We start from the raw sequence: 20481 nt of genomic DNA on the forward strand, positions 1-20481 counted from the left end.
ACCATGAGGATTTGCTGGGATCCAATCGAAAGAGTTCCTGACAATATGCTAATCATAAAGTCTCCTGCTACTTAGACCCCCAGCGATCAACTGGATTCTGTAGGGAAACCTGATACCAAGTGTTCCATTCCTCTGCAGCGCCGCCACAGGGGAAATGAAGCATTACACGGTTCCCATTTAAATCAACGGGCTGTTTATGTCATGCATAGACTTGCTGAGTCCTTTATGCTCTTTCTAGACACTTTCTATGACAGTCCTGAACATGGGGCCCCCACCGCTACCTCTGTATTAGTGTTCTGCAATGTGCTTAATGGATCAGATAACACTTTATCTGGGATTGATCCTGCACATCACTATCTGTAGTGTTTATCACACTACGTGTCCATGATTATATTCTTATGCCACTGCCTGCACAGTGCAGCAGAATATGTTGACTTCGTAGTTAATAATCTAAAGAATAATGCTAATTCATTTTTTTTTAACATAAAAAAGGTGCAATTCATTACAGTCAAAGAGACGACCACCGAGACAGTTCAATTGAACAGATCCATTAGAGTCCAGCATGAATAATATTCAACATAACACTAAATAATATATTTGTAAGACAAATTTAGCAGCAAGTTAGTATCTATTTACCATTACTACCTTAAAGGCAAAAACTTTACTCTACATAATTTTTTTAAAACTAATTTGTAATGCTGGCTGAATTGTATTGAGTTATCCCTCCTCTGCATTTACAGACATAGTTTAGGGTATTGCACCAGATTAGGTGGTACACAATGCCAGTCTATCCAGTACAATCAAAGCATCATTCTGTCGGCAAAATAATACCTGACATTCTTACGACATACAATTCCCATCTAATCCCAGTGTACTGTAACTGATAAAAAGCTTCTGCTCCCATTATATGGGGTATGAATTCATACTATACAGTGCATTAAAGGGGTTGTCCCACAAAAAACCAACACCTGGATCTGAATACTTTTGTAATTGCATGTAAATAAAATAGTAAACAAATCTATCTTTATAGCACCACCAGCTCTTTGTTCTTTCCCTTATTTCTCTGTCCACGTCAGTTACACTGACGCACATGCTCAGTTCCATCCTTCAACTGCCGGATCTGCTGTTAGAAGCTGTGACCGTTATAGGAGAGTTGCAGCAGAAAGGACCCCCCGCCAAGCTGTGATAGGGAAAGAGCTGCAGCATAAAGAGCACACCCCCTAACAAAGGATACGCCCCTGAGGTTCCAGCTTGAAGTAAATCTAACAGAGCAATTGGAGCAATGAATGGGGACATCTCTGTATCCATGTGAGGTACAGGGCTGGTTCTAGTTTTCTGTTAGAAAGAGATTGTCATGTACTATATGATTTCTGATTTTCATTTTTCACTTTAATTATGGAATAACCCATTTAAGCTCTATGTAAAAAGAACAGTGCAGTCCTTCATAGCCCTAATACTTTTGGGTACAGTAATCTGTCTAGTACATAGCATTCTCTTGTGGACACATACAGAGGAAGTATACATGTAATAAGCCATGAACCAAGACAAACCACCCCATTGTCATGGGATTTAGGCCTGATTTCTATTATGCTAAGTCCTGGACTACCTTTTTACCTCTATGTTTCTCCGTAATGTAATGTAAAGCAAATTAAACATAGGCAGGGACCATGGCAGATACCTTATATAGTGGTTGCCTCATAAAGACAACCCTTTTTTTAATTAACCGGGCTCAGTGATCGGCTGATTCCGGTGGATTATGCTTCTGAAACCCTCAGACATCAACTGCTACTGACTAAAGAGGTTGTGGCCATCCATGCATTTCCTTCACAGTGGCTATCAATGTATTACAGCACATTGGCAGGACATGTGCTCCAGAGCTCCTTCTGCTCTTGCTCATAGAGGGGTGGTCTTGAGTTGGGGACATCTATGATGTCAATATGCCCTAAAAAAGGACATGATAAGGGACTGTGTTTGTGAAACAACCCATTTAAAGCGGTTACCGGTGTTCGGTGGATTATGATAGTTTATAAGGAGCCAGAGAAACAACACAAGGCGTCCCATAGTGTAAACCATCCACAGATAGGCAGCTATGCTGGATAAAAATACACTCACCAAATAGAGTTGTGCTAAGACCGGCATACCTCAGTAATTAGCCTTGATGAGTGTATCACAGGAGACCGCTGCGTCCACCTCACCCACTGCTCCACACAGAAGCCAGAAGATCAATCCAAAGAAAGAGGAAGGCAAGGTCCGAAACAATGTCTTCCAAACAGACATTTATTAAAAATGAAATAAAATCGCCATGTATAACACATTTTGGAGGAGGCAATTTTATTTATTTTTGAATAAATGTCAGTTTGGAAGACGGCGCTCTGGACCTTGCCTTCTTTTTTCTTTGGATTGAGAGATATCTCTGAGGCACTTCTTAGACAGAACCCAGGATGTCGGACATGTTTTTGAGATGGCAAATTCATCTAAGGCACACTTTAAATCATGGCTGACTTAAAGACAGAGCAACAAAAAATTTACATAGAGATTAGACAGAACCATGTACCTTGGCCTCGGCTAAACAACACAAAGGAATACGCGACTATTGGAGGCTTCTGTTGTCATTCCTGTCCAGAGGAAATAATAGGAATGGAGAGATACAAATCCAACTTGCCCAATCCTTGTTCTCCAGGACAGCAGAAGTCTGGCAGCCACAATAATTGGGACCCTCAGTTAGAAATCTAATGGACAGCCTTATTTTTCCCCAGACAATCACTGAGCCGGCCACTGAACTGTTAAATACTGATGGGAATTGTAGTCCAACCATAGCATGTGGTAAATTTTACTTATCCACAACATTAAATACGCTGTCTTTTTGTTGCTTTCCCTTTCACGTTATCCACTACAACACACCTGTACTTAATACGATTTAGTTTGTGCTTTCTAGTAACCCAGATTAAAATTGTACATGTACAAAAACATTCTATGCTACTGATATGTCACATTTCTAAACCCTTCCTCTACATGGAAGGAAAGGAAAAAGAAACAGGTTCGTGATTCTTCTTCTTTACCATTAAACTATGTGTACAACTTAACAACATTAAACATGTACCCAAAATCCCTGTGTATTTTTAACCTGCATATTCACTGTAGTGTAATTCAATGATACTGAAAAAAATAGTTGGCCCAGATTATAGAAAAGGAACCTAATAATAAATTCTAGTCTAGTAATTATTGAAAACTGTTATTGTTACTTTACCTGTCCTCAGGGGCAGACTGGCCATAGACCCTACAGGGAAATTTCCCAGGCCGCCCAAGTTCTCCTTATGGCCACCAGTTGGATATCTAACCATCTGATGCTCTCAGTAGTAATTAATGCTAGAGGCATCAGGTACTTACAGGCAGCAGGTGCCCTCCTGAATTGAACTGTATAGCTGTCCTTAGGGCAGTGATACACTTGAATACTGCAATGGGGCCGCAGTATTTTGTGCTATACTGTGATATTTGGTTCTGCGGGGGTGGCATTTTGTGCTGCACTAGGGTATTGCTGGCTCCACCTACTTCTATTTTCCCTGTCTATTTGTGCTGTCTTTGCCTACTTGTGTTGCCCTGTCTTCTGTCAATTTGAAACCGCCTACAACAAGGGCCACTTTAAGCTTCCAGTCTGCCCCAGCCTGTCCTCTGCTTGTTCTCTAAGGTGGGAACCTGCCACCTTGAATGGTCTTTGAACTGCGTGTGGCGTATTATACAGCAGGAGGAGCTTTGCAAGAATTGCAGAAATAATTAAATAGTTGGAAAGGTGGACTTTTTTTATACACTATGGTCCAGATTTACTAATGTGTCTTCATCTAGAATAAGTCTAAAATGTGGAACAATTTGGCGCAAGTAGGGTTTGTACAACTACTTTTTCCAACTTGCTGGTAAAGTGGACGGGGCTTAGCAGAGAGGGCGAGGCTTCATATGAAAGAGGCATGTTCTAAGATGCAAAATCTTGTGCCAAAATTGTCCCACAATTCTGGTGTAAAATTCTGTCTCAGAGTAAGCCAACCAATAGTTGGTATGGAGCTAGACAAAAGTGTGTATCCCTGCCACCACATTCATCATCCAGCCTGAGCCCCTGTGATAAATCTTGTGCAGGTCTAGACATCTGTAGGATTAGTAAATCTGCCCTTGTGTGTCTATGTACAACTCCCGCAGTGTTCTCAATCTAACGCCATTAATGGACAGTTCTCAGGTTTCTGGCTGATCCTGAACTACTACATCTTTTAGATGATCTTCATGACAGCTAGAGTTAACCAACATCTAGCAGGCTAAAAAAGCTACCCAGAAGAAAATAAAATGGGCCATAAAACCGTTATAGGCTAGATTAGAGGCATATTGAGTGTTTGCTTATTAAATCTTTATATATTCTAGGAAAATACTGTATATAATCTGTAGAGTTGGTATATATACACACCACGCAGTGATTTCACGTTCAGGCTTTTGGATTAAAAAATATACTATGTAAAAAACATTTGGGATCTGCATTCACTGAGTAACATTATACAAACAAATAGCGGCAATGTTGGCAGAACGGCCAGGTTTATAGCGCATGCAGCGTTATATAATTCATGCGTTAAATCTTGCTATTATAAAGTATTAGCTCAAACCAAATGTTCTGTGTTTCAAAATTAACCCTGGTCTGCCCCCATGTATTCTTATTAATAACCCATTCACATTGTATGCAATATAACACAATAAGCATATTTCAGCTGGAAGCTGCGTTGCAGATCTACACTACAATATGATTATTGAGTAGGACCAAAGATGAATACATTCTGGGCTCCTGTGCTTGAGGAAACAATTCACAAGCATTAATTCACCCTCTGTCTAAAAACATCTAAACTTTGGTTAGAAGTGACTATTAAGGCTTGTTCCTTTATGCACAACTGAAGTTTTATACACCAACTTCTCGCCTTCTTCATATTTGGTAGAAATACCTTTCAGAGGATACTTTTTGGCCTTTTTCCAGGTATATTCACAGTATGGATGACTATACCAGGTCCTAGGCGGCGAAATCAATCCACCAAGGGGCCTTCTAAAGATTAGTAGGTGTGCTCTTAAGTTGAACCACTCCTTCAATGTGAAAGTAGCATGTGATATTATGACTACAACCAGGCAGACATTCAACACTAAACAGCGTATAGGTTGGATTGATGGATACAATGTGGATGTTGTCCCAAGGTGACCGTTGAGCAGTAGCTATGAACAGACTACCCTAGGCTACAATTCATTACGTAAAGGAAATAATTTGATAAACATTTTGGCATCTTTACACTGAATATATTAGCTTAAGCTTTACAAGATAAACACAATTAAAAGCTTGTAGCCAATGTTTTTTTGGTTGAACCATACAAGCCCATGCTCTGAACTTCCAAAATAAAAATGGATTATGGCATCACATTGTTCACTTGATCTGTGGACATGTAGCCACATGGTTGTAGGAATTCCTTGCCTGGTGGAGCAGTAGTGTTTAGCACAAGATTTTGTGGTGAGTTTATTATGTGAACAGAGGTATAGTCAGCCACAGGTGTCTCATAACTTGAAGCTTTTTCTGTGGCACGAGAGCTCATGGTGGCAGCTGTAAGGCTTTCTGGGGTGAAGTAGCTATCCAGATTAGGATTTTGCTGAACACTTTGTGCGGCCTCTATTGGGAAATTCACAGCACAGAATGCCGTCACTGCGATATCACATACATAAGAACTGTCCATGTTGAGATTAGTTGGACGTTGAATGGTCGGTTCATTGCATTCTTCGTTTTCCATCTTCATTCTTTGCCCTGGTGAAAGAAGAAGTCTTCCAGCTGGTGTGATATCACTTACAAGGGCGTAAAAATCCATGCTTGGCTTCGAACTGACGCTGCTCAGTTGGCTTGTGGCAGTGCTGCTCGTCTCCTTACCAAGTAATGGGCAAACCTTACCATCTTCTGGTTTTGTGCTGATCTTTTCTGTATTTGGCATTTGGGAATTTGTAGGCACATTTCCACTATTTGATTTTTCACTAAGGCACAGGAGATCTGCTTGGTTATCTTTTGTATTCTGAGACTGTACAGCATTCGAGGTTTCATCGCTCATATCACTGTTGCAGAGATCTGTTTCAGGAATATCTGGCTCACAACAGCTGGCCCGGCCAGAGTCATCATCCTTAACACCCAGGCAACCATGGGTCTTGGGGTATTCTTCTGACAATAGGCGGTCAGTATCAGTGCCCTCGTTCTTCTCTTCCTGGTCATCAAGGTCAAGCTCAATAAATTCAACCCAAGGATCATCGCAGCAGAGCTGTTGTTTGTAGCTGTCATGACTGGCAAGTATTGAGCTGACTTCATCCAACTTTCCTTTCTGTTCAAAAGGCAGAAGCAAATTATGAATCCTCATGAGACGTGTCAACAAATTTGAAGATTACAGCTAATACTTATTTCCAATTACTGCTAATTAAAACTATAATGGCTGAAGGGTGCAATTTACAGTGCATTATGTATTACAGCTAAGCACATCCTAGCTATAATTTGGTGTGATGTCAAATAACTCTTTAGTACATGTCTTTCTCTGCCTGTTACTGTTGTATTAAATATATTTAGGTGGAGAGCATAAGAAGCACAACCACTTTCTGCCCTCTAAAGGTGCCTAGATCTTCTGATATTTTTTTCAACTTGTTTCACAATATAAGCTTGGGCATCAGGATATTACCATGACACTAAGATACGAGGCCCATTTCTAGAATCAGATTTTTTTTTTAAATAGCTGTGACTTTGATTATGGCTATAGCTGGTACCATATTTCTGAAGGACATGGCTGCTTTTTCCTACATGTATTAGACTACAGTGTTCAGTTTGGGGTGTTGTCCAGCTTGTACACCAAATTTACAAAGCACATGTAGCATTTTACAAGCCATAAATTGGGTATCACCAGGGGATGCTAAAGATGGCCACACACTTTCCACGCAATGGGGGGAGACGTAGAATTGTATGTAGGCCACACAAATAAATGGCCACATACACATAGTGAGAGCTGGAGTTTTTTTTTCCCCAAAAAAACTCCTATTTTATGATGTCCATATGTACCCTAGTATGACGTGGACAGGGGTTGTTGTAATGATGCAGTCCATTTATTCTCAAGCTTCACTAAATAATTAAATATGAGGGCAACTGCTCAAATGCAAATGTGAATGAAGCTTTACAAACATCCAGTTGAACTTAAAGGGGTTTTCCAAGAGCTTTTTACTGATGATCTATAGTATCTGATCGAAGTCGGTCTGACACCTGGGACCCCCGCCTTTCAGCTGTTTGAGAAGGCACTGGCGCTTGCAGTAGTGCCGCGGCCTTCTCCAGCTTTGCCTAGGCCATGTGATGTCACGTTCATCGGTTACATGACCTAGGCGCAGCTCAGCCCCATTGAAGTGAATGGTGCTGGGCTGCAATACCAAGCACAGCCGCTATACAATGTAAGGTGCTGTGCTTGGTAAGCAGAGCAAAGGCCATGGTGCTACTGCGAATGCCGGTGCCTTCTCAAACAGCTGATCAGTGGGGGTCGGACTGCCACCCATCAGATACTTTTTATTTTTATATGAAAAATGCATCTGATGTGAATTTTATTCGAAATGTCTGCAATTAATATCACATTCTGATTATAGAGAGATGAGTGGTGCAGAAGCACATTAGCGTGCCGGCAACCTCATGCTTTTATATAGTAACAGAACTTCATTGTGTCTAATATTCTCATCATTTATATTAGGGTGAAAATATGATCTCATAAAGGAGTTGACACTTCACAATTCATTTCTCTTGAGAAATGAAGATTCACTAATAGATAATTAAAAATGTAATAAAAAATACAAACTAATAATCTTACCAATATTTGTCAAAAAGTGAATAGTACCAGTCAGACTTACCTGTAGTAGAACAGGGTCAATCCCTTTAATCTTTGGGACAGGAACTGGAGGAAGAATCAGCATTTTCAGCCTTCATCGTAAAGAAAAAAAATAAATCAGCGTTTACATACGTACTTATTACACAAGAAATCATCTCTATAAATCATATCGTATGGTCAATTCACCCTGGAGCTTTTGTACATCAACATAAACATATTGTATAATAGACATCTACTGTGAAATTCCATTAGTTTAACAGCCAATCATCTAGAAATTCTGACAATCCAGCACAAAACTACACAAGCATCTTGCCTTTCACAAGACCAGAAAAAATATGAAGAACATTTTGTATTACCAACATGTTACAGATTTTATATACTACTACGACTTTCCAATAATCCTAAATATTTGATAATCCAGCACGCATGAGGTCTCATTAAAGGAGTTGTCCACTGAAAAATATTCTAGATTTTTCAAATCAGCACCTGCACCTGAATACTCTTGTAGTTGCATGTAATAAAAAATTTAGTATAGCCACTGAGTTATTCCATAAAATCTAATTGCATAGCGCCACCTGCTGTTTGTTCTTTTCCTTATGTCTCAGTCCACCTCTGTAACAAGGCTGAGGTGGTCGCACATGCTCAGTTCCATCCTTCACCCACCACCAGCCGTATCTACTGTTAGAAGCTGTGACAGTTACAGGAAAAGCTGGCGTAGAAAGGACACACCCCTGACCTGTGATAGGGAGAGAGCTGAAGGAGAAAGGACCACCCCTGAGAAAAGACACACCCTTGAGGTGCTAGCTTGAAATTAATCTAGCAAATCTAGCAGATCAGTCCTATATGATGTTTAATTTTCATTTTTACATTAATCATGGCATTAACAATGTTGGATTAAAGGATAAGGTAGCTTTTATATTTATGAGAGTATTCTAGAGACCTCACCACTGCCACAGTCAGCTGCCTTTAGTATTCTGCTGAAAAAGCTACAGGGCAATAGTCCCCTTAAAACTGCAAATTATTATTCTAATGGTATGGCTAGTGATATAAATACCTACCTTTTTAAAGTAATTGTTATCTATGAAATGAATGCACAATTTAATGTAGGGTCATGATAAAGCTTCCTTTCTATTCATTGCCACTGAATTTACAGTAAAGCTCCTGGGCCTGACTGCCCCATCACCCATGAGATAATGCTGGTGGCTTCTTATGCTGTAGAGGGGTCCCTGGGTCCCCATGGGTGTGACTACTATGTGATAATAAGATTTGACTGCATACTTGATATTATGTCCAATACATTACTAATATTGTTATAAAAGATATATGTTTTCCTTAATGTGGTCTATAAGGTTTATATGGTCTCCTCTTGCTGATTAATACCATTCTGTGTGTCCAGGGGCGGACGAGCCATAGACCCTACAATTTTCCTGGTGGGCCAATGCCCCACATGGCCACCTGAGCCCTCATTACTGTTGCCGGACAGGTACATACTACTGGGGGCACTATATCAATATAAGAGGAAGTTCAGACAGCATGCTAAAGATAGGGCTGGCTTGGTGCTGCAGCCCACATCACACCTCCTAAGTCCTGTGCTCCATATCTTGGAGGAGGAAAACAGAACTTGGCAGCTATTAATGGCCACCACAGAGAGACATGCTTCTGGGGAGGTTTTTGTGCTGCATTGTGATATTTGGTTCTGTGGGATGGTATTCTGTGCTGGACTATGGTATTGCTTTGCTGACCCTGCCAAATTGTATTGGCCCCCATCTACTTGTCTTGCCTTCTGTCAATTTGGACCCACTTACCACAATGGGACCATTTTTTGGCTTTTCCAGGGCCACTTCAAGTTCCGAATCCACCCCTGTATGTGTCAGTGAGTAAATCTACATGTAAAACTCACCTTTTCTTTTTGCAGAACAAAATAAAAGCCAGAACCAGCAGGAAGGCAAATATTCCAATGATAAGAAAAAGGGGCCATGGAAACTCTGGATCTGTAAGAGAAACACAACCAGTCCATTTGTTGTACACTGTATATCAGTTGCTTTGAAACTGACTGTTGTAATAAGGGACCCTCTCACCTCTGTGTACTTCCCTGTTACCATAATACACTAATATAAGTGCTTCTATATGAATGAACCAGAATGTCAGTAAGTGGTAAAACGTAAAATAATGCACGTTTTTGAAAATGTTACTGTTTTGGTGGCACACTGGCGCACCACCACCACCAAAAGTGAATCGGTCTATGGATGGCTCTTAGGGCAAAAAGAAGCGCATACATTTATAATCCATTTGAAAAATGTAATTACACAATTGCATTATTATTACTTTTTATATTTTTTAATAAAATATTTACTGCTTCCAGGACCTAAGAGCACTGTAGAATATCTGAGCACAATGCTCAGCCGCGTGTATAGGAAGCCTAAAAGTTTCTTGCCACTGCTTAGTAAAGTTGTTAAAGGGATATCCTGGCAATATAAAGTTATACCCTATCCACAGGATAGGGTATTACTATTAGATTGATGGAGGTCCTCATGCTGAGACCCCTAACAATCCTGAGAAAGAGGACAGCATACCACACAGGCCCTCCCGAAATGAACAGACCACTAGACCAAGCATGTGCACTGCCGCGCCTTTCATCTCTATTGGACCTGCCGTAAACAGCTGAGCACTGTACTTGGCTATCTCCGACAGTCTAATAGGATCCACCCATACTCATGATTGGTGGGAATCCCAGAGGTAGGACCCCCACCTATCTAAAAGTTATGCCCTATCATTTGGATAGGGGATAACTTAAAATTACTGGAATACCTCTTTAAGTGTCAAGATAAGAATTGCTACACCCATACCTATAGCTGCTATAGTCGTAATGAATAAAACATCGCTGAATTCTCCAAAGTTTTCATTCCCTTTTTGCCGGCATCGAATCCTGATCAAATACTCCTTTCCTATTTCCAGGCTGTAGATGGGTGAATATGTGGTGGTCACAACATCATACTAAAACACAGAAAGTAATAAACATCAGAGAATCAAACTGATCTTACTTGCACATATCATAATAATGGAAAGATAAATAAACTTTCAACAAGAAAACAGCATTTATGTGTTTCACCAACTATCCCCTGTATCCCTCGCTCATCCTGAAAAAAGCTTCTGGTAGAACCACCTAGTTAGGAAGTCATTCCAGAACATCTGTGTCCGAAGAAGATGGAAATCTTGTCTTTATAAACATTCAAGGATTCATCTAAAATAAGCATTTTAGTCCTGGGCACCATCTGACAAAAGTGATAGTTGGGAGAGTACAAAGAAGAAACATGATCGACTTGTGGCAACATATAGCTAGATCCTACTCCTAGGAAAAGCTGTTTAAAGGTTCCCTTGACACTAAACAGATAAAAAATGTGACCTCTTGCTAGTAACCCCATCAATCAGCTTTAATCTCTGGAGAAACCTGGCGGTAGCACTGCAGCGCCACCAAATCAATGGGTTATACACTGAACAAAAATATAAACGCAACACTTCCGGTTTTGCTCCTATTTTGCATGCGCTGAACTCAAAGATCTGAAACATTTTCTACAAACAAAAAAGACCCATTGTTCACAAATCTGTCTAAATCTGTGTTAGTGAGCACTTGTCCTTTGCCGAGATAATCCTTCCAACCTCACAGGTGTGGCATATCAAGGTGCTGATTAGACAGCATGAATATTGCACAGGTGTGCCTTAGACTGCCCACAATAAAAAGGACACTCTGAAATGTGCACAGTTTTGCCTTACTGGGGAGGGGGGGGGGGGGGGAATCTGGTACCGTGTTAGCCAATAGAAAACTACAGGGTGGGCTATTTATATGGATACACCTTAATAAAACGGGAATGGTTGGTGATATTAACTTCCTGTTTGTGGCACATTAGTATATGTGAGGGGGGAAACTTTTCAAGATGGGTGGTGACCATGGCGGCCATTTTGAAGTCGGACATTTTGAATCCAACTTTTGTTTTTTCAATAGGAAGAGGATCATTTGACACATCAAACTTATTGGGAATTTCACAAGAAAAACAATGGTGTGCTTGGTTTTAACGTAACTTTATTCTTTCATGAGTTATTTACAAGTTTCTGACCACTTATAAAATGTGTTCAATGTGCTGCCCATTGTGTTGGATTGTCAATGCAACCCTCTTCTCCCACTCTTCACACACTGAAGGCAACACCGCAGGAGAAATGCTAGCACAGGCTTCCAGTATCCGTAGTTTCAGGTGCTGCACATCTCGTATCTTCACAGCATAGACAATTGCCTTCAGATGATACGAGATGTGCAGCACCTGAAACTACGGATACTGGAAGCCTTTGCTAGCATTTCTCCTGTGGATGTTTTGTCCAGTACCCCGAATGTTATGCTGGCCTCGTAGCATTTCTTTTATTTGGCTATTCCAGGGCCCTTTAATATTGATTGGACCTGGGAAACCCACCACAGATCATTCCCCCACCCCCCTTGTACTTGTGCCGCTGATCTGCTACTTGCTGGCTGGGCGGGCATGAGTTCAGTCACTTCGGTGCGCAATCCTGTCCTGCAGCGCGTGATCCCGCGAGACCCGCCGCGGGAGGTCACTGGTCTCGCGGGATCATCATGCGCCGCAGGACGGGATTGCGCACCGAAGTGACTGAACTCATGCCCGCACAGCCCGCAAGTAGCGGATCAGTGGAAGTTTAACTCCTCTACAGGGATCTGGGCTGTGTGGATTTGCTCTGGTAGACAGGTATGCAGACGCTGTACAGAGGCAATGACAACGTCTTTAACTTAAACAGTGCAGTGTTTTATTCACACATAAGTAAAGTGACAACAAAAAGGCAGTTTAAAGGAAAAACAGTCACCTTGAGTCTGGTGTTTGTTTACACCAGGCTGCAGCACATAAGTCCTTGTGTGAAGCAGAAGTCCACGTGCTTTTTCCCAAACAATATAGCAGGCCTTAGTCCCTGGCCAAACTCTCAGGCTCCAACACCCAGACTGACAAAGCTCCAGTATCAGATGGAGGATAAACCACACAGCTTAGCCTGTTGGCTGGGTTTTTATCCCAAACCCAAAACCCGGCCTGGAAAGTGGGGAACAGCCACCCACCCTGGACTTTGGCTGCTCCCAGTAAGAGCCGGCCCGAATCGGCTTTTGTCACGGCCAGGCCCATGACCGTGACTTCTTACCGCATGCAGGTGCCGGCGGTTTTTGCATGGGTCTTCAACCACGGGTGAGGGCCGCTTGTCTGTGGCCTCACTTGTGGTTGCCGCGGGCAACCAGTGTTGGGGTTTAGCAGCAGAGCAGCCTGAGCGTTGCTAGGCAGCTTGCTGCCTTGGCATGCGGTCACACCTAGCAACCTTTTTGCTAGGTGTGTTTGTTGTGTGCACTGTGTTGTATGTTATTGTGTGCACTTTCCCTTTATGTATGTGTGTTTCCCTTCTGTGGCATTGGAAGGGTTAACTTCCTTCCCAGTGTGTGATGTCACTGGGTGTGTCCAACCTTTGGGTGTGGCCACTTTGGCTATATATACCCTCTCTCTAGCAGGACTCAGTAGGTTGCTTCAGTCTTGCTAGCTGAGGCAGCCTCCTGTGCTTTCCATTCCTCTGTGAGAGCCACCACTGTGGTCATAGGTTTAAGTTCAGGTTTTATGTCTTATTAAGTTTATGCTTACCTGTATGTGTCATGTCTGGGTGATGGTCTGTTGGGATTTTCCTATGTTGGTTTGTGCAGCTAATGGTTCTGGATTCTCTGTGTCAGGGATCCAGTCAGCAAGGCTGTGGCAGGTTGGTTGAGCTACTGAGTTCACCTGCCATTTCCGTTAGTCTGTTTATGTTTCCCCTTTTTCCCAACAGCTTGGCCGTTGAGACTGCTGCTCCTCCATGCCTAGGAGGAGTGGGTCGTCTTACCCTGACTCCTAGCGCAGGGACCGGAAGGAGGGTGAGTTAGGGATCCGAGGTTCCTGCGCATGGGTCCTCCTACCTTTAAGGTCGGCCCATGCAGTTAGGAGTTAGGGTCAGGGTAGGGACGCTGTTAGGAGGTGACCTGCTCCCTATCCTGTTCTCCTGGCCGAGTAGGCCATAACATCACATGGCTGCACACGGCTGAGGATTTCCCCCATCCTCAGCCGTGACAGCTTTACAGCCACACTAAATAATCAATTTAACAATTTGACAGGTAAAATTAACGGCTCTTACCTCACCGAGGCCAGGAACCTCGGTGACACATATCTTCCGTCAATGACGGCCCTACAGGGCTTTGATGCAAGGAAGCCAGTCCATCTTGGAATAGTCCCAATGTGATTGGGAGCTGACCCACAGGGATCAGAAATGCTGGTGCTGAATACAGAGGTTAGGGCAAAAAGGAAACAGGACAAGGTCAGGGCGGGCAGAGTTTGTGTGAATCCGTGAAATTAATCCAAGGTTTGGGCAGGCAGCAAAGGGACAATACGGTTAACAGGTTACAGTCAGGACACACAGCGGAGGGTCAGATTTGATAAAGAGGCAGAGGTCCATAAATGAGCAGACAAACAGCACATCGTCACTGGTAACTAGCAAGTTAGGAAATCTAAAGCTCAGTCAGTCTCTCATAGGGAAAGATGCTTTAAATACCATAAGGTCACCATTCATTGGCTGAAGAAAACTAGGGTGCGTGATGGCCCTTAATGAGCCAGAAGAGGCCTTCACAGAGAAGCACAGGTTGTGGACTGCAGAAGACACGTGGAATGCCGACAGCTGGTGGGCAGCGGAGGGTAAGTGGGTCCAGATAGCTGGGACAGAAAATGAAGTGTGGTGAGTCACATGGTGCCTGCCTGGATGAAGGGGACAGCGGTGAGCACAGGCTGCCATTACAACAACCAAGAAACCGGAAGGATAAAAAAATGAGATAACCAGAAGAAGAAAAAGCTCCATCTCCAACTCAGATAAGGGTTTTATGTACTATAAGGTCTATGAAGCAGCAGAAAGGTTTGAGATTGTTTTCGAATATACAGTAAATTTACCCTATAGGAAAATCTTGATTAGTGTTGAGCCAATCTGAATTTCAGGATAAATTTAATTAGTCTTGAAGCCAAATTTCCTCGTGCTTCGTGGTTTAACCACGATTTAACCTGAAATAGTGTATAAAAAAAAAATCATACTTACCTGATCTATTTGCCTGCGAAGGGCCGGCCGTCACCATCTTGCTTGAAGATCTCGGCTGAAATCCCATGCACGTTGAAGTATAACGTCACCACCCTGGCCGGCATAATGATGTAATCTCAGGCCGCGCAAGATTTTGCGCCAGATCTTCAAGCCAGATGGCAGTGGCCGATGCATTGCGAGCAAATGGACCAGGTAGATAAGTATGATTTTTTAGTTTTTTTACACTATTTCAGGTTAAATCGATTTAGAACCACAAAGCACTTTTTAAATTTTACACCGTGTTATGTATATGAGATGCTGCGATCATGTATGAACGCGGCATCTGAGGGTACAATTACCTGTCATTGCACCCACTACTTACAAAGAAATGCGCTTTGTGACGAAGTAATTGGTCAAAAAGCTAATTTTTTGGTGAAATTCGGTCAAGCAGCCGAATCGAATTTTTCAATACTTCGCTCATCTCTAGTCTTGATCTACTTAGTTTTGGCATGAGATGCGCCACAATTATTAGGAGGCGCATATTTTGGCAGGTCTGTGCGCCAGACTGTGAAGTCTATTCCAGCTCGCAGCTGGTGTAGATTTCCGATGTTACTTTCGCTAGAATACTGGTGCAAGTAATCTTGTACGTACATCCTTCCCCCACACTTTTTACAAAAGTAGTGAATGCAGCATGGATACTCACTGAAGTCAGTGTACAGTCGTGTGCATGAGGTGTTACTCATAGGTATTCATACTACTGAAAACAAGAGTCATGAACCAGTTCTTACCGCCTTCCACTGCGTATCATTGACCCCTTTTAGTTGTATTTCATATTCCAATGATATCCATCCGCTTTTAACATCAGCTGATGCCGGATGATCCCACGTTAACTCAATGTCCATGCGTAAACGGGTGGCACTGACATTGAGAACCGTCCAGTTCAGAGCAATGGGTGGATCTGGTCTCACTGACAAAACACAATGAAAGCCTGCATAAGTATACCGCTCAACAGATCCCTGAAACTGCATTCATTTCTTATCCTTATAGTTCTCAGCTATACTCATCACTATTAAACCCCCCCCCCCCCAAAAAAAAGAAAAAAAAAATGGTTGCAAAAACAATAACTGTTACCTGTCAGAATTTGGATTTGTATAACATAGAGGGCATAAAAAGTGACAAAATTTCCGATTTTTTTTTTTGTGCATGGGGGTTTTAAAGCAATATTTTTTGTGTTTGGATACTCAAATACATTTTGTGCCTTTTTGGTAATACATAGGGCTTTATTTTTATGTGTAAAAAGCATACAAAAAGAATCCCCTCAGGACACTGCAGGTGCACAGACACCTGGAGTTAGGAAATATGTAATGGAAAACGTGAAGTCCAGTACATGGTGTCTCTGTTAAAACATTATCATATAATAAAGTCTGTTAAAAAAAACAAAAAATTCACATTCCATGAGTACTACAGTACTACGGGATCAGTCTATACGTTTCGAACTAGATCGTTCTTAATTAGGGATAAGCGAATCGACTTCGGATGAATCATCCAAAGTCAATTCGCATAAAGCTTCGTTCCAATACTGTACGGAGCAGGAGCCTGTGACTGACGTTAATGCCAGTCGCCTTGTGAAGGCCTTTCACAGGGCTGATCCTGTTAAAATCGGCCCTGGGTGTCCGTAGGTCACCCGTAGAGTGGGGGTACTGTCACAGTCCCTCCCATGACAGAGGTGAGCAGATCTGAGAGACTAGCGGCACGTGAGGGTATCTGACAGTCTCTCTGTTTTCTCCTTGCAGTGTTGATGTGTGGTAATGACCACACCTCTTGTCAGGTGTAGGTTGTGGTCATCAGTGATGACCAGTTCGCAGTGTTCGCCCGCGAACACATGCGAGCTGCCATCTTAAATCACAAGTCCGGTGAGGCACAGGTAAGTCCTGTGCCTCACCGGACTTGTGATTTAAGATGGCAGCTCGCATATGTTCGCGGGCGAACTGGCCATCACTGGTGGTCATTACATTTTACATCTATTTAGTTCTGATTTACACTGCTTACCATGCGGTTGATATTTCCTGCTGGAGTTGGTTGAGCTGGTGTGTTGTTCCTTTGGATCTCCTGCTCCTCCATCCTTCTTTAAGCTAAGTGCATTTTGTTTTGCATTTTGTTGTTCTCTTGTGTTTGTTGTTCTCTAGGCCTCAGGGAGATGCTGGTTCCTTCATCTGGGAAAGAACCAGTAGTCTCATTCCCTGCCACCACTCCGTTCCCGGTGTATGAGTATTCCCACCTTCAGGGTCTACTCATATTGGCAGGAGTCAGGGAGAGGTCTAGGGAATCCTAGGAGGTCACCATTCCTCTCCTTTAGCTTTGAGGCCTAGACTTTGGTCAGTTTCCTTTTGTGTCTTACCTGGTGTTTTCCCCTCCCTATTACCTGTGACAATACTATCCTGTGCTTGAGCAGTCTGTGACCCCTGTTCTTTCTGACGGTGAAACTACATTTTAACAGCCAACTACAGACAAGCATTCTTTTGCCGGGATGGTCGGGGGCCACAAAATGACATTATGGGCCACATGTGGCCACCGGGTTGCAGGATATGCACCCTTGTGTTATGGTCATTTTCATGTAGGGGATATATAATTTATGGTCATCAGAGGCAGTGCTAGATGCTGTGCTCTGGGCTGATAGTGGTGTTCTTTAATTGTCATTTATTTCACATTTTGTTTTAGTTATTCATGTTCTTTGAAATACTTATCACATTTTTCACATTTATGGTTCCTCAATGGGGTTACAAATTAAAGAAAAAAGACTAGACAACTCCTTTCAGGAATTCTCGAATTGAGCTTAGCCCCATTATAAGGACATGGTCAGGACAGGTTTAAGTCTCTGTATTTACACAAAAATGGTTCCACTTACTGACAGTAAGCAGAGATCTTGATCATATTGAGGAATTGAAACAAAACGTTTATGAGAAAGTAGCATTAGTTATACAGTAATACTTACCAATATCATCAACTGTAAAGGAATATTCGTCAAAGGTGACATTTTCACTAACAAGACGGACTAGGTATCTCACCCAAACAGAGGTGTGCTCTTTACTGAAGTAGCAGCTATTTTTTCCAGCAGACACATTGTCTGGACAGTCGGTCCAATATATGCCACTAAACGCAAGTAAACAAAAAAAAAAATTATATGTGCATTGCCAATGGTACATTTAGTAAAATACAAGTCACTTCTTTATCCAGCATATGCACCTATGGTACGCAGGTAATACTGCGCAAGGCAATACTGAAGCTAAACTCTAGCCATATTCTGCCCGAGATTAGCCTAACAGACACTATGGAGCTCGTAATACATCTAAGGGTGCATTCATAAGACCACGTGTATTTTGCAGATCCGTGTTTTGCATCAGTGTGACGTCCATCTTGCATCATTTTTTTTGTGGGCCCATTGTAATAATGCCTTTTCTTGTCCGCACAATGGACAAGAATAATACATTTTCTATCTGTCCGCATTATTTGCGGGCCCACTGAAATGAAGGGGTCTGCATCCAATCTGAAAAAAATGCGGGTCGCATACGGATAAAACATACGGTTGTGTGAATGGCACAAATATGTCAGAAAATAAAGTGGTTGTAGTTTATCAACTACTGTGCATGTCCATCACAGATAAAAACGTTCTGCATTACTAACAAGTAAAAAGAGATGATTTCAATGACAGATTTACCATCTTACTGGACAGGTCATGTTTTGCTGCTTATTATGTACAGTACAGACCAAAGGTTTGGACACACCTTCTCATTCAAAGACTTTTCTTTATTTTCATGACTATGAAAATTGTAGATTCACACTGAAGGCATCAAAACTATGAGTTAACACATGTGGAATTATATACATAACAAACAAGTGTGAAACAACTGAAAATATGTCATTATCTAGGTTCTTCAAAGTAGCCACCTTTTGCTTTGATTACTGCTTTGCACACTCTTGGCATTCTCTTGATGAGCTTCAAGAGGTAGTCCCCTGAAATGGTTTTCACTTCACAGGTGTGCCCTGTCAGGTTTAATAAGTGGGATTTCTATAAATGGGGTTGGGACCATCAGTTGCGTTGAGGAGAAGTCAGGTGGAAACACAGCTGATAGTCCTACTGAATAGACTATTAGAATTTGTATTATGGCAAGAAAAAAGCAGCTAAGTAAAGAAAAACGAGTGGCCATCATTACTTTAAGAAATGAAGGTCAGTCAGTCAGCCGAAAAATTGGGAAAACTTTGAAAGTAAGGGCTATTTGACCATGAAGGAGAGTGATGGGGTGCTGCGCCAGATGACCTGGCCTCAACAGTCACCGGACCTGAACCCAATCGAGATGGTTTGGGGTGAGCTGGACCGCAGAGTGAAGGCAAAAGGGCCAACAAGTGCTAAGCATCTCTGGGAACTCCTTCAAGACTGTTGGAAGATCATTTCAGGGGACTACCTCTTGAAGCTCATCAAGAGAATGCCAAGAGTGTGCAAAGCAATAATCAAAGCAAAAGGTGGCTCCTTTGAAGAACCTAGAATATGACATATTTTCAGTTGTTTCACACTTGTTTGTTATGTATATAATTCCACATGTGTTAATTCATAGTTTTGATGCCTTCATAGTCATGAAAATAAAGAAAACTCTTTGAATGAGAAGGTGTGTCCAAACTTTTGGTCTGTACTGTATATTTTTTTCCCTTTTACTTGAAAGATTGACATTATTTTCTGTGGAATATACCTTTATCTTCCAGAATATATATAATTGCTAAAAATAATAAAAAATAAAATCCACAGCCTACAAGAGCTTTAGGCAGAATGTTGGTTTCCATACACAGCAGTCTGTAGTCTTTTCTGCTTGATTCCAGTGACATAACTACATTAAAGCGACCTTCAGATTCAAGAAAATAAAATCACATTAACTGGGGAACGGCCAGAACCCTTAAGGTCCCTTTACAGGGGACGATGTATAAGCAGATTGTCGGTAAGGAAGCGTCACTGTTTCTGACTTTTTAAGCACCAACTGCAACAAATTTTGTCAAAAGTGGCATCTCTATGTCATCCTTGCCACTTTCTGAAAAGGGGGTGTGGAGAGGGTGTGGAGTAGGAGGGGCCATAGATTTTATTCTTGCACACAGCCTGATGGACGATGCACCTAATATATAATGACTCCAGCGTCTTTTCATAAATCGGCGCATTGTCCTGCAGAACAGGAGATTTCAAAGACCGGATAAATTTTGCCCTCTTCTGCTTGTCAAGCTCTGTTCTTGGATTGGCCAGCACTGTTCACATGAGCAGTGCTGTTCAATACAAGGGCTACCAAATTCACAGCATGCATTGTTTAGTCTAAGAAGTGCTGTGGCCATCTTGGATGGCAGAAGAGGAGCACGAGAAATGATGGATTCTGCAGCCAAAAAAGATGAAAAAAATGTCACCAGGTAAGTGCTAATATGATTTTTTTCTTGAACT

At 42.0% G+C, this 20481-nt stretch overlaps 1 protein-coding gene across 10 annotated transcripts in view; it reads right to left on the reverse strand.

The window, feature by feature from the left end:
* Window positions 1-4083: 4083 nt before the first annotated feature.
* GHR (growth hormone receptor) overlaps window positions 4084-20481 on the reverse strand; it is a 392450-nt gene continuing 376052 nt past the window's right edge. For all 10 annotated transcript variants that reach the window (XM_040421303.1, XM_040421302.1, XM_040421296.1 and 7 more), the window contains 6 exons: window positions 18004-18161; window positions 15800-15978; window positions 10739-10886; window positions 9793-9883; window positions 7915-7984; window positions 4084-6365 (listed from right to left, as the gene is read on the reverse strand). In XM_040421303.1, the coding sequence (XP_040277237.1) occupies window positions 5418-6365; window positions 7915-7984; window positions 9793-9883; window positions 10739-10886; window positions 15800-15978; window positions 18004-18161 (1594 nt within the window). In that variant the 3' untranslated portion in view covers window positions 4084-5417. The remainder of the gene's footprint in view (window positions 6366-7914; window positions 7985-9792; window positions 9884-10738; window positions 10887-15799; window positions 15979-18003; window positions 18162-20481) is intronic.

Source organism: Bufo bufo, chromosome 2 (genome assembly GCF_905171765.1).
Source record: "Bufo bufo chromosome 2, aBufBuf1.1, whole genome shotgun sequence".
In the NCBI taxonomy this organism is placed as follows: Eukaryota; Metazoa; Chordata; class Amphibia; order Anura; family Bufonidae; genus Bufo; species Bufo bufo.